Source organism: Anguilla rostrata, chromosome 5 (genome assembly GCF_018555375.3).
Source record: "Anguilla rostrata isolate EN2019 chromosome 5, ASM1855537v3, whole genome shotgun sequence".
Taxonomy (NCBI): domain Eukaryota; kingdom Metazoa; phylum Chordata; class Actinopteri; order Anguilliformes; family Anguillidae; genus Anguilla; species Anguilla rostrata.
Window position 1 is genome coordinate 49,510,869 of NC_057937.1, and position 14,631 is coordinate 49,525,499.

The 14,631-nt window shown below is 40.4% G+C and overlaps 1 protein-coding gene across 1 annotated transcript; it reads left to right on the top strand.

Moving 5' to 3' along the window:
• Nucleotides 1-2,165: 2,165 nt before the first annotated feature.
• rassf10b (Ras association domain family member 10b) lies at nucleotides 2,166-4,359 on the top strand. The gene has a single exon (XM_064336852.1). It carries the CDS (start codon nucleotides 2,563-2,565, stop codon nucleotides 3,958-3,960), a length of 1,398 nt encoding a protein of 465 aa, XP_064192922.1. The 5' UTR covers nucleotides 2,166-2,562; the 3' UTR covers nucleotides 3,961-4,359.
• Nucleotides 4,360-14,631: the final 10,272 nt, after the last annotated feature.

Sequence of the window (14,631 nt, forward strand, 5' to 3'; positions counted from 1 at the left end):
GTTATTTTACCCGGATAAAAAGTGCGGAAGGTGATTTCCAGTTTGCTTGTACTGTATCACCAATGTTAATTATGCAGAACTACCGCATACCTCACATAACTGTATCAAACGTTTTGAGTCAATTACAACGGGCTAACAAAGAAAATCCGGAAGAAAATATTCAGCAACCGAATTAATCCGTTTGAATGTTTTGGTAGCCTACGTAATATGCTGTCCCAGCACGAATGCTTAGCATTTTATAAAACGAATACTAAAGCAAGAAAAGAACAGAAGAGCACACGTTATAATTCCAAGACGTTGACAGGCTATAACCAAAAGTAGGCTACTGCGCCGTATAACATACAAGTTTGATTTGAAGTTATTATGAAAATAAATTGGTTTGCCGCTGCATATTTTCAAACATGGCGGGTAATGGCGGAAAATAAATACAACACAAATGCTACGAGTACTCGACCAATCAGAAATGTTCAGCGCTGCAAGCTCCACCCAAAAGGTTCCTGTACTTTCGGAAAGTACTACCCCCCGAGCAGGAACGTTTTGGGGGGTAAAACAAAGCCCCCAGAACTAAATTTAGACCCTAGTTCCTGCGGTGGAAACGCACTGAGTTCCTCAAAAGGTTCCTAGTTCCGGGGTATAGTTCCTGCGGTGGAAACGCGGCTATAATGTTGTCTCCTATATTGGCTGTGCCCATGGAAAAGGCCTTTATAACACATGGCTGGGGGAAAAAGGCTCCAAGCTTTGGTGATACAAATTATTTTTTATAAGCTCTAAATTATTGTGATGGATGTTTGCTTTTATGGAGTTGTTCTTGTATCTATCTGATGCTGGGGCTTTAGTTAAGGTCAATGGGATCAGGAGCTCCAGTAAGTACCAAGACATTTTGGCCAAAAACTTGGTTCTCTCTTCCAGGAACCTCAAACTTGGCTGAAATTAACCAACCAACAAATGGTTAACTGACCTCAAAATGACTGCTTTGCAATGGCCATCTCAGTCATTTGAACGCATTTGAAAATGTGTGGTTTGAACAGAAGAGTGCAGTCCACAAACACAGACTGGAGGATATGAAGAGTCTTGAAATAATGTTCACCATCTCATAAAACTGTATCTAGAAGATGGGTATTGTTTTCCTTTTGAATGAATGGAACACAAAATACTTAACACAGGGGTGTGAATATTTATTTATTTGTTTATTTTGGCGATAGAAAAGACATGTATAATTTTAGAAGTGTTCAGTTAATCCAATTCAACTATTATTAAATTTGAATATTTAGAAATAAAACGGCACAGTCTTTTTGTTCATCTTCATTAAGGGTGAGAATAATAACGGATGGCACTGCACTTCTTCCGCGTGTGTTTGTGGGTGGCCGTTTCCATCGTCTGATGATCCTTATGTGTAAATCCAGCGACAGAAATCCAGAGTCCGCAGCGCCCGCGGTGTTCGGACTGCAGGCTTAACACTGTCGTAATAATACAAGCAGAATTCGCACACTTGTCTAGTCCAAAAGTGCTCTCGCCGTGAGCACTCCAAAGTGAACTTTCTAATACATTAGCAGCTTAGCTAACTTGGCACATTTTATTTATTTAGGCTATTAATTTGTTAATTTCAGCAATTCTACTTATCTCACATAATTTATCGACACTGAAAAATTGCTGTAATGTTTTACGATCTGAGCTCTATAAAGGACCGTTGTTTTAACACAGAATGACTGGCTCTATGTTCTTGCCATATATCGTTGTGTTTATGTGCCAGGCGTATAGTTGCACAGTTAAACGGTTTAACAGGGTCTTATTTAGACCATCTCCCTTAATCATCATCCACCAATCCACTAAGCATTTGAAAAAGAAAAAAAAGATGTACAAATTGAGTGCATGCTGAACTACAGACGTTTCCCGTTCTTCTTCTGAGGATGCGTGATTGGGAATGATCTTAATATCATGGAAATTAGCTTTAAAATAATTGAACTCCCCCAGTTAACCAAGCTTTCGGGAAAACACTGTATTGTTCTGCCTATTTTTCAATAGCTACATTGCTGCACAACACAATATACATAGTGGGAAAATTCCAAATAAATTATCAACGCGGACGACTACTCGTTTGCATCTCCAGACAAATTGGGCGGTGTTACTAACAAAGTTTACGAACATGCTCTTAAGAGTCGTCATGTGATCCGTAGTAGGTAGGACGGGGGAAAGCCCAGTTACTTTGCAAAGGCGATGCAGTGTTGCCTGTTGATATGCCATAAAGCAGTGACAGCAGAGGTAGACGCACGGACCGTCTCTCTCCTTCGTAGTATATCAAAGGGGGGACTTTTCTGCGGACTGTTATACACCCACCAAGGTAAATGCTATTGCAGTGAGCAACTGCTCTTAATTGTTTGTGGGGGCACGCGGGAAATTGAATATTGCCTTTGGAATTGAGGATGAGCTGCCACAATTTTGTTTACGTTTCCAAAATTAAAACAAAGATTCGCCTTTAACAACAACCGAACAAGTGGCATCAACTTGTACGCTAAACGGACTAAAAGTATCCGTCCATTACCATCAGATTAACTATCATTTAAAATGGAGACGGTGGAATCCAAAATATCAGTCTGGGTCTGCCGAGAGGAGAAGCTAGTCTCTGGGCTTTCAAGACGCACTACCTGTGCCGACGTTGTCAAAGTGCTCCTGGATGATCAAAACTTACAGCAAGGTGTTTCTGCAGCCATGCTCTCCGGACCTCCTGAGTCTTACTGCATTGTAGAAAAATGGAGAGGTTTTGAGAGAATTTTGCCCAACAAAACCAAGATACTTCGTCTATGGAGCGCGTGGGGAGTGGAGCAGAAAAACGTGAGGTTTGTGCTGGTGAAGAACGAGGCGTCTTTACCTAACAACGGACCCCGCAGCGCAGAGGCGCGGGTTGTTCTCAGCAAGGAGAGCCCGTGCGGATACAAGGGAATGGCGAGAGCGACCATGGCTTTTTCACAAGAAAAACAGAGGCGGATTGTGCGAAAGGCTTTCAGAAAGTTGGATAAAATTAATAAAAAGAGAGAAGAAAGTTTGTTTAAGGATACATCCGCAGTGGAGAAAATGGAAACATTAGTGCACCTGGTCATATCGCAAGACCACACTATCCGCCAACAGATCCACCGATTTAAGGAGCTGGATAGGGAGATAGAAAGGTACGAAGCAAAAATTCACTTTGACAGAATGAAAAGGCACGGGATCAATTACGTGCAGGATACATATCTGGTTGACGCGAACCCGGAGCCTGACGCGAGTGGCGACGGGGACATGCAGTGTTCATCCGAAACTTTTGCCCAGTTCGAGGAATATGTCAGCAGATGCAATGAAATCATTAAGCTGGAGGAGGAGCTGGCCGAACATCAGACACTTATGGACAGTATTACAGTGGAGATCCAAGAGGAGCTGAATCAACGGTGGATGAAACGACGGCAAGATGAGCTTTCGAATAAAGACACGGAAAGCATCAAAGAGGTGGCTACCACAAGACTTCCAGCAGTAACCACCGAAACAGACTCTGCTCACATGGAAGCTGAAATTTCGCCTGAAGACGAGTTGCTCTTGGAGGAAGAGAGGGTCAAAACGCAGCTGGACACGAGTTTGTACATTGGACTTCGTCTGAACACGGATTTGGAGGCTATTCGAGACGATTTGGACTTGAGCCAGGAGCTGTGGAACGCGAAAGAGAAAGAGTTAAGGGATTTGCTTGAAAAAGTGAACTCTCTGGATTTAGAGGAAAATATGCAACCGTCGCCGTTGGAGGACGACAAAGAAATGAATTCCGTGGTAACAGAGAGCGAAATGTTCAGTTCCTTAGAGACGAACAGCGGATGGGTCGAACAGGCCAGGGGGCTTTCAAAGACATGCAACACTAATGACGAGGACTCAGACACTGGGCTCAGTTCCATGCACAGTCAAGACTCGGACAACGCAGCAGTTTGCGAGTCGCTGGTTTAACTTCTTCATATTAAAGCAAAATTGCTGCTATGTCAACTCAGGGGATAGTCCATTTAAAAACGTCATTTTCTCTTCCAGAAGCCTGCCATGCGTAATTTATTAACACAGTGATGCCACTAACAGCAACTAGTCTGTCAAGCTGGACAAGGCAAAATATTTTCGAACTAAAATACGCACCAGTAGTAGCCTAACACCACCCTATCAATTATAAACTCAGTTATTCATACCGAAAGTTCATATTCCGTTGTCTCCATCAGAAGTGAATGTGTAGGAAAGACAGGTTTTAATGTTCATATATGCTGGAAATGTTATGCGTGAGACTTGCAATTGTTATTTATGTCAAACTATGTAGTACCCAGCGACAATAAACGACTGCATTGTATTTGCAGAGAGCAGTGACGATGGGAGTGCCTTTTTGGTTCGTTACTAAAATGTTTATTGAGAAGGATAGGATATCCCATATATATATGGTCACGTGCAGGGAATAACAATATAATTAACTCACGCCACTCCAAAGTATTATGAAAAAACAGTGTAGCCTATGAATTCGCATGCGCATGTATGAACAGCCTACACTAGCGTAGGTACTGTGTAGGAAAATTAAGTTGATTAACGAGTTGAATAATTTAAATTGCAAATATTTTCATTTTTATCGAAGATTTTGCTGCAGTATATTGAAAGGGTATTGAAAATATCAAGATTTTAAAGGGCATAACATGTACGCATACACCATAAAACCAAAACCAAATCTTGACAGTTGTGTTTGGGAAGGCTATAGCCCACAGTTATGCCAAACAGAATTTAATTTTTGATATCCTGATGGGTAAGGCAAATAATGGTAAATTTGTTATGTTGACTGTAGACAACTAGGTCTGATTCTCTACAGTGGAATTAACCTTTCTTCATTAAAAAGGCACTTTGTCATTTAGAAGATGTCTGAACATAATGGGAGCAGGTTGCATGACAATAGAAGAGAACAAATCTTAAGAATTCAATGGGGAGGAATGTACATACGTATCTATGCTTGTGTGTACGTCATAATCTTACGCTAAATCAGCTCTCTGAGGTAAAAATGTATGTCTTTTTCAGGTAGCAGCCAGGGAAAATTTTGACCCACGTAACTGCAACATAATTATACATATTATAGTTCTATATTGTGAGGTAAAGAGTGTGTCATGATTGCAGAAACTGAGCGTTTTCCACAAAACTACAATGTGCCTCAAGCAACCAGTAGGTTCGATTTCAACAAAACTGAATTCTAGTTTTGCAACTGATTATACCTCACAGTGAGTGTTTCCTCTTAGGGGTTTATAGGGTGTTAAAATGTATGGAACAGCTTCACGCAGCTAAGGGCATTTTACAAGTGCTGTTGAGTTAGTGGAATAGTTGACATTTTGCCCAAAAATACTGTAAAAACCATGTTTTTACACTGGTCCCACAGATCACTGTAATCACAGGGTGTAAGAGGCAAAGATAGCACACAGCCCCCTTCTGACACCAAGGTGTCACCACCTGAGTTTGCCAAGGTAATGCAGCACTTGCTTGGCTGAGATGCTCCTGACTGTGGAGAAAAAAAAGCATGTTCCTGGGGGAGAAAAACAAACAGGAAGCGTCTGTGGGAGAAGCGTGCTAAGATCACGCAATGGTGTCTGAGTGGTGATAGTGTGGAGTTGACCAAGGCCTGCGGGGGCCACAGTGGTGCTAAGACAGCTGCTGGGAGTGCAAGCACAAAGCAAGCACGGACACTTGCGTAACCGGATCATATGTGCCAGCCTCACATGCCCCTGGGTCAGCGATATATGGGGTAGTGGTGTGAGAAGGTCTGGGCTAGTCTGGTTCTCAGGGGACTCACACGCTAGATTGATATTTGAAATTGACTGATATTCACGGACATCACAACTTTCATGCCAACATCACCTTTGCTACTCTTCCTAGTGAAACATCAGAAAGTTTAGCCATCTTGGTCACTGAAATGCCTGCAAAACATCCCCCAATGATCACTCCTCTATCAAATACACATCTCTTCTAGCCATGTTGCCTTCTTATACACCCACCCAAGCATGCTGGGATTCTAATTTCTTAATGAGTTCAGGAACAACATTTGTGTGGAAGCACCTGCTTTCAATATACTTTGAATCCTTCATTCGCACAAGTATTTCCTTAATTTTTCCAGTCACCTATAGCTGGGCCGGTGAGTCATCATTTGATCATAGCATGAGATGTACAGAGCTATGTGAGGCATGGTTCCCAACTGTCAGCAAACTGGTTTCAGCAGTTCAGGTTTGCATAATTCCTTCACGCTCACGTGTTTCTGGGCTCCTGTCAATAACCTTGTTACGAAAACAGCCACGGCCTGCACAGATTTAACAGAAATGTGATGCAGACTTAGCTTCTTACCCAGCAGTCTAAATCCAATATCTCGCTTTCTTTAGTGCGCTGATACTGCAGTGAAACTTCAACACAGACAACAACACAATGTGAAGACAGGGCAGCGTTTTTATACTAATTTATACAGTGCTGTGTGTGTACAGCTATTATACAATGCATGTGCTATATATGTACTGAATTCAGTGCTACTGCTATATGAGTGGTCCATATAGTGCTTGTGTTATAGGAGTAGTTTATACAGTGCATATTCTATATATATATATATATATATATATATATATAAGCAACCATAGAAAAAGAATAAGAAATGTTTTATATAGCAAGCATTGCAGATGAAATGAACTGTGAATTTGAGGAATGTTGATAAATGCCACTTAATACTGTACCCAAGTACCCAGCTCTATTAAATTATACAATTTTCTGTTTGTTTGATATGGATTTCAATCTGCATAGCTGTTCCTCCAGGTTGTTTTTTTAGTTACAAACTGAATCAGTGGTCTCAGGTTTCAGAGTGATCCAGATTGACAAGCATTATTTAATAGTAGCTAAAAGCCCAACTGTTTGTAGAACGCTTATGAAAAAAATAATATTTTAAACTTTTAGTGGGTTCCTTCAAATACTGAGCTTCTATATTTTTTCTGTTACACACAGAATGGCATGTAGGCTGCTAACACTCAACACGGTTACAACTTGCTGTGGTGTTCAAAAAACCCCTTTCTCTGATTTGGGCCCTACCCTTCACCCCTGCACTCTCCAGTGTACTTTAAGCACAGCAAGATGGGATGTAGTAAACATGCCAGAGTGTGGAGGACTGTGGGTATTCAGACTTATATCCCATGGACACAAACATTATCGAAAAACCAACGGAGAAAAAGTCTGTCTAAAAAAGCCTTTATCAGTCTAAAAATAACAAACTATTTTGGCAGGAGAACCTGGACAGGAGAGAGGATAGAACGTGGGAAACAAAAACCCAAAAACTCTGTGGTGTAGGAATGTCTGAGAGGATTTTTCCCCCGGTCCCATCTCCATTTCCTGATAACTGCCAGCAATCACAGCTGATTCTCTGCATGGAGGTGATAAGTGTGATGTTTTGAAAGTTATTGCTTGAGCAAATACTGGTCAAGAGATTACACGCTGCAGCAGCACGTAATGACTCTGACCTTAAAATGCTTTTCCACGTAGTGCAGACCTGCTCTTTAAGCATATGAACATATAAATGCATCTCACACATCTCTGTTAAAAATTGAAATATTTTTGGAGATTCTACACAGTAGGCAGGACACTCTGGATCATACGCCACCCCAGCTCTTCTGAAGAATGTTTGCAAATCTCCAGTATATCTGGAACTTAAGAAGGTATACTGCAACTCAGTTCAGCAGCCCTGAAGAAGTAGCTGCTTTAAACATGGCCCACATTATTGTTCCTCATTCTTTGGACAGCATTACATTACCTTGCAGACATTTAGCATTTACACAACTTTTTACATAGCATTTACATTGCATTCATTTGTACAGCTGGATGTATAATGAAACAATGTAGGTTAAGCACCTTGCTTGAGGTTACATGCCTGGAAATCAAACCTGTGAGCTTTAGGTTACAAAACCAGTTCTTTAGCTATTATACTACACTGCCACATGCATTCAAGAAAGAAGAGTAACATGATGAAAATGTTCATCTATCTGTATTTTTTAGCAAAGCTAATGTCAATTGTGATGAAGGCAAATGTCTGTCCAAGGCATCCCTGAGTTAAAAAAATAGCATTAGATAAGAAACATATAGGTTGGCAAGGAGAACAAAGGTGATGCCTTATGTGAACACCCTCTTTGCTCTTTTTCATGAATGCATATGGATGTTCGTCCACGTGAAAACATGGACAAACGCATGCACACATTCATATGTCTGTTCGAAAGCATACTGTAAGTTTACACTCTAACAGTCTTTCATGTTTTACTACTGCACACAATGCAAATGTCTGGCTTTTTAAACTGTTTGACTCTTTTCCAAGGATCTAGAAGTGCTCATTTGTTACTCCAATGGTCAATGTTTTAAACTCACACTCCTGCCCGCAGACCAGACCTGCCACAGTCCCCCTCCTCCAGTTAGGCCCTGCCACAGTGATTAGCTTATGCTCCATCACCTACACATCATTAATAAATCACATACCAGCATTTATTGAGGACACACATGTACCCCATTAATACTTCAACAACCACCATCTGTCAGGCTGGCACCATTATTACACCATGGCCAGTCAAATCAACACAGGCCAGGAGTATTACTATGCTGTGACAAATCACATCAGCGCGTGCACGTCAGATGGATCCGGTCCCAGTGTGATTCATCACTCAGGTGACCCTGCGGGTCATGACCTGCCATGACCGCTTCCCAGGGTTCCATGGACATATACACATTAACTGATTCCAGATTCATATGTCAGTAAACCGTATTTAATGGTGAGATGGTGAGGATATATCGATCATTTTTCAGGGAATGTCCCCACTGTAGCTGTCCTACAATGGGCTTAAGTGGGGTTGGTTGCTTCATTACCATGGGTGGGGATGGGATGGAGCTCAGATATGAAGTGCGCTAAGTAGCAGAGAACTCTTTTAAAAGGGTCCTTTAATGGCCCTTCTGTGGTCTAGACATTTCTAAAAATATATTCTCTTGTGAAGCTTGTGGATGCTTGCTGTGTTGCTAGAACTACTTATTCCTTGGTATATGAAATATGTGTGAAATTTGTGTGCAGAATAGGTGCCCTCAAAAGAGCTTGAAATTAATTTTGTGTTTTTAAGATAACATGTAAAAGAATCAAATCAGAGGCAAGGTAAAGACAATAGCAATACCAGAAAATCCACAACTTCCAAATGAGCTGTTTCTAACATTTTAAAAACAACATTTGACCCAGATTTAACACAGTTAACCATAAATAGGCACAGACTAGACACATTATGATTCAGTCAGTCATAACACAGGCTCAAACCAGACGCAATGCGATATACTAAGCCAAAACACAGACTCAAACCAAACACAGTCAGCCATAACAGACACAGACACAAGATGAAGACAGACTCTATGGCATGCAATGCATTATTACTCTGCTTCTGAGTACATTATTATTATGTTGCCAGGTCAAAGTCAAATAAGACAAAACTCCTGAGCATGGGGAGTGCACTCTATGTCATTTTCAAGGACAATGCCTATCCACTGCATTCAAGAGTCTGCATCAAGGGTGCTGAAAATGTGATTACTGGTCATGTAGCAGAAGTCTCATAGAAGCTCTGTGAGCTCTCTGACCAATCTGGTATCAGAGACAAGTTACTGTTTAAAATTTCCAATGCGTCAAAAGTCTACAACCGAGAGAAGAAACACTGGTATCTTTCAGAGCCAGGAACACTGCCCACTCAGGAGGTGTGTTTGTCCAGATATAAACGGGATAATGGGAAATGGCACTGAAGCTTCCACACATCCAATTAATGTTTCCAGCTGACCGGGCAAGATTCTAATGGATTCTGGTGCTGCACAATGACCCATTCTGGAAATCTGGCTATGATACACATAACTGCCAATCAGAGAGGTGGCACGGAATGCCTACTGCCATGGCAACCAAACAATTTTGCTCCAAAGGTTTTACACAACTACAGTAACTTTTTGCTTTGCACAACCATTAAACCACTTATCACTGCTGCCAGGGCTTTCCAGCCCTGATTCAGATAAACATTTCTTATCTGGAATCAGTGACAAGCTGCTCTGATTGGTAATTAGGCTGATGAGGTGATTTGTTTGGGGTAAAGAAAGATCATCCTGTCGTGGAAATGCCTGAGAGATTAAATATTTCCTGGGGTCACAGTGAAGCTGTCCTGACCTTGTGCTCTGCTTCAAAAAAATAATTTCCTGTCTCTTGAATAGAACATTCCAACACATGCTGTACCTTTTGGAGGTCAGTCTGTTGCATTCACATTTTAAGTGGTCATGGCTCCAAACCTGCTGTATGTGCCTTGCACACACAAACGCACATACACATACACACACACTACAGTGCATTATGGTTCATGCATAACAATAATGAGGAACAGCGGATGCTTCCATTGAAAATCCTTTGGGGAAATTCAGCTGTTATGCAAAAGCGGGGTGTTATCCAGCCAAGTGTCTTTGGAGTTCTACTCATATTAATTATTAAATAGCTTAATTATTTCCCACTTAAAATAAGACAATGGCTGCCAGCACCATAGAAGCACTAATTGGTCATATTAATTATAGAATTGTATAACGTAACGGAATCATATTAATTTTTTAAAACCCTTTATATGTTTTGCTGGGTTTCATTCTGAGATAATCATGACTGTTTTGCTAAGACCAGTTATATAATATGCTGCACTGCTTAGATTAGATGCACTGCGCATGTTAAAGAATAGCAGGGAAATAAGGTGTTGTAATTGCAGAGCACTTCCCTCTGTGATACTGTTCATCAACAGCCATCCAGATGTGTGAGGAGTTTCACCTGTCACATGCTTTCCTCTGCTCTGTGCTTAACACATGTGTTACAAATTACTGAACACTTTGCGACCCGGTAAAATGGCATTTCAGATCACTGAGTGCTTTGTGATCTGGTAACATAGCATACACAATATGAAATAATATAAAGTTCCCCTTATTTAAAGAGCATTCTTCATCCATCTGTCAAAGGATCTGGGACTTGTCTGTCGCACCTTCTGAATAGTAAATTAATCACTGCTGCAGGTCAAGTTTCCTGTTCACAGGAAATATTTGGAGAGAAGAAAGGAAAACAACCAGTGGATTCACGTAGACTCTTTCTTGAACTCAGGGGAAACACTGCATATCTGGCAAGCCAGCGGGGGTCATAACTGCAAATACATAAAGGAGGGAGATGGTGTGTGGGTTTTGCTCAGATGTGCTGGACGGTCCAGTGCCAATCTCAGGAAACAGGTGGGACTCTTCCCTTTCCTGGACAATGGCTCCTCTCACACTATCAGCAAGAGCTGCTATACTAACTAGCAGAGCAGAGAAGACTTAGAACATGGCCATTGAACAAGAGATAAACAGGTAGGCTTGGGATCTGTGCTGGGGAATAATCTCTGTCTCTCTCGCGTGCACTTTTAACAAGGGCCGATGTAGGCCACTTCAGAGAATTTTTTTTTTTTTTGACTAATTGCATCTTGTGAAAGGACAGGACTAGCCTAAAGGAACCTGCTTTCAACAAAATGGTTGACTGAATGCTTGATGTATCTGAATACTGACAGTTTAAGTATGCTGGTTAAAAAAAATATCCAGAGAGTGACATGTAATGCTCTTGTAATCCAAGCTTGTATTCGCTAAATACTGATTCACATCTTTGGAAAAGAAGTAAAAGTGCTTGTCAGTATAATTAATTTTAATATTTCTTGGATTAATCAGAAATCATTTTTCAGCAGATCCTGCTGAACTTATACATGCATTCTATCATTTTGTCACACCTATCATATTATAACACCAGCTGGTCTCAAGCAAAAAAAAAACCAAATCTTTAAAACCATTATGTTCTGTATAACCAATTATAAAAGTTCAACACAAAAAGCCATTTTTTATTACTGTAAACAGAACTATTCTTTTGACATTCTCTTGTTGTGTTCTGCCAAACTCTTTCCCAGTGGCCAGTGGTTCTGATCCGCCCAGACCACACCCGCACCATTCAATCCATGTACATGTTAGTTTAGCGCAAAAAAATAAGCATTTCTATGAAATTCCTCAGTCATAGATACAGTGTTGCATGTGGTATTGTCTTCATTCAAAAAATGTACATCAAAACATGTTTAACGTAAATTACAGTCCTCATGACATCAGTGGGTGACAGAGGCCTGGGGTGATATAGGATAATTGTGCCTGGGTGAGGGGGGAAAAGACAGGCTCCCGCACAAATACTCTATATTGTGCAAAGACACATGAGTTTCAGAGGGAAAGTACAGAATCACTGTGTGGCTTTGGAACTGACACGCCTCAAGTTCTACAATCTTTACAATCGGCTGTTCTTGCCTATGGGCGGACAGGGCTTTAAGGGCAATAAATCAAATCAAACCAGCAGCATTATTAAAAAAGTTAAAATACCTGAAGGACAGAGAAGCGTGTGAAAGTCGTAAAACACTGAATGATCAACACACGAACACACTCACCCTCTCCTGCATAATATATTGCAAGGAAAAATTGCTGTAGTCAGCAAATGGTGTAACCTACACTGTCAAAGAACCTAGAGCCTTCTATGAGATGGTTACTGTATGAGATTAAATGTCACCGTGACTGCACTGGCACCACCACTTCTGTCTATGAAACTAGCCTCAGACAATGAGCGCTAATTATAGCAATTGAACTGTCTACAATGGTGGCGTGCACAAAAAAGCCACACTGTCGCTTTCAGTGGAATAAGTGATGTCACCAATCAGTGTGTGGACGCTACTATTTGATATCCAATCCTGGGTGTTCCAGAGCCAGCTGTAGCTGTCAGCCCCTCAGGAAAGGGTATAACTGGCTGTAGTGTCACCATGGGAGGGAGGGATTCAGTCAGCAGGGTTCTCCCCAGTTCATTGCTCAAGAGTGACTAAATATACAAATATGAGTAGGCATTCCAAATGGGGAAAGACCTGCTTCAGATATAATAGTATGCTTCAGATATCATAGCAGTTAAGTACTCTGTTTGTTCTCATTTTTTACACTGATGGCCGTTAAGTTCAGCTCTGGGTCTTTTGTACATTCTTATATAGTTCTGTATGTTTATGTAGTCTAAGTTCACCTTAAACTTGAAAATCCATACCATTCATCGTTGAACAAACTTTGGACAGACTTGATTAAAACAACATTTTATCAGGGAATCTAAGGGTTACTGATAATCTCAGGTTAACAGCTGAACATTTATCTTTATTGTTTTGTGACAGTGTAAATGTCATAAATATTTCCAATCCCTTAGTTAATTCACAGAAAAAGCTTTGCACTTACGTGTGTATTTAAGGTTATATTTCTCATGGGTGTCATTTTATATGGATGTTTGTTTTAGTTAACAGCTTTTCTGAAGTGTTTCAGCAATCCATCAAGCTAGTAATTTGACAAATATATAACTCTAATAATTTGACCTCACACTGCAGTTGCACTGAAAACACTGCTACCATGAACTACATAGGAATGAAAGAATACGTTAACGCATTGATTCAAACTGTACACTTTCAGTAAAGTGGTCTACAGTCAAGACATGCTTATAAATGAAGGACACGAGTATAAACTATGATTGACCATTGCTAAGTGTATAAATGTGCCATGCCATGCTCTGATTGTTCTGATTATAAAAAATAAATAATAGCAAAAGAATCTATTCAGCAAAAGAAAAACAGCTACATTTTATATTCACGTATAAAGATACAGCTGCAGGTTTTCTTAAAGGTCCTGTTCACTTAAAAAAAAGCTTGCAAAATAATCCTTAGCTGATAATGTTGAGATAGTAATGTCATTTTGAAGGGCACAAAAGATTTTTTTTTTAATTGCTGAAGTGCTTTTTAGGATTCATGATTTCTCACCTGCAGTTCACCTTCTGCTGCAGTGTGATGCAACAGGAAATGCAGTGAAGTAACTTTCACCCCAGCAACTTTGCTGTGCTTATAACAGAACTGTCATGATGTGCCTTGTCTCAGTATTGCTGGTCTCATTAGCTGTCACCCTGTAGTGGGGATTGTGAGACAGATACCTGTAGAATGCATTGGAATATGAGGTGGATCTTTTGGACAATATAATGTAAACATATTTCACATTTGAAAGTTACTGTACTGTATATTGCAATATCTGAAACTGGAAATAATTAATGTATTATCCATATATTGTGTTGCAATACAATTTCTGATCTAAATAATACATTTTATTTCAATATATAGGAGATTATTCCATATTCTATAAGGTTTTACAATAGGAAAGTTGCACTGTGCTCTGGAGTTGCAGCAGATATGAGAGAAAAGCTGATCCTTATGGCAGTCAAGTGGCACCTATAGTGGCTCTGTAGAAGGAAAAAAAAAACCCAGGGAAACGGAAATATATTTTCAATCTGGAAGAGGAGCAATTAATCATTCACTATGTACAGTGTTATTAACTCCAAAACAACTCTTGATGAATGTCAATTCCATAACGTTTTCAGGTTTTTTTTTTTTTAATAAATAGAAAGCTGGTTACAGGAAGTCCGTGACTGTTTTAATCTGTGTGACAGTGGCAGGACTGGGGTGTGCCGGCGGGCGGGCTGTGGAACATGTCACTCAGCCA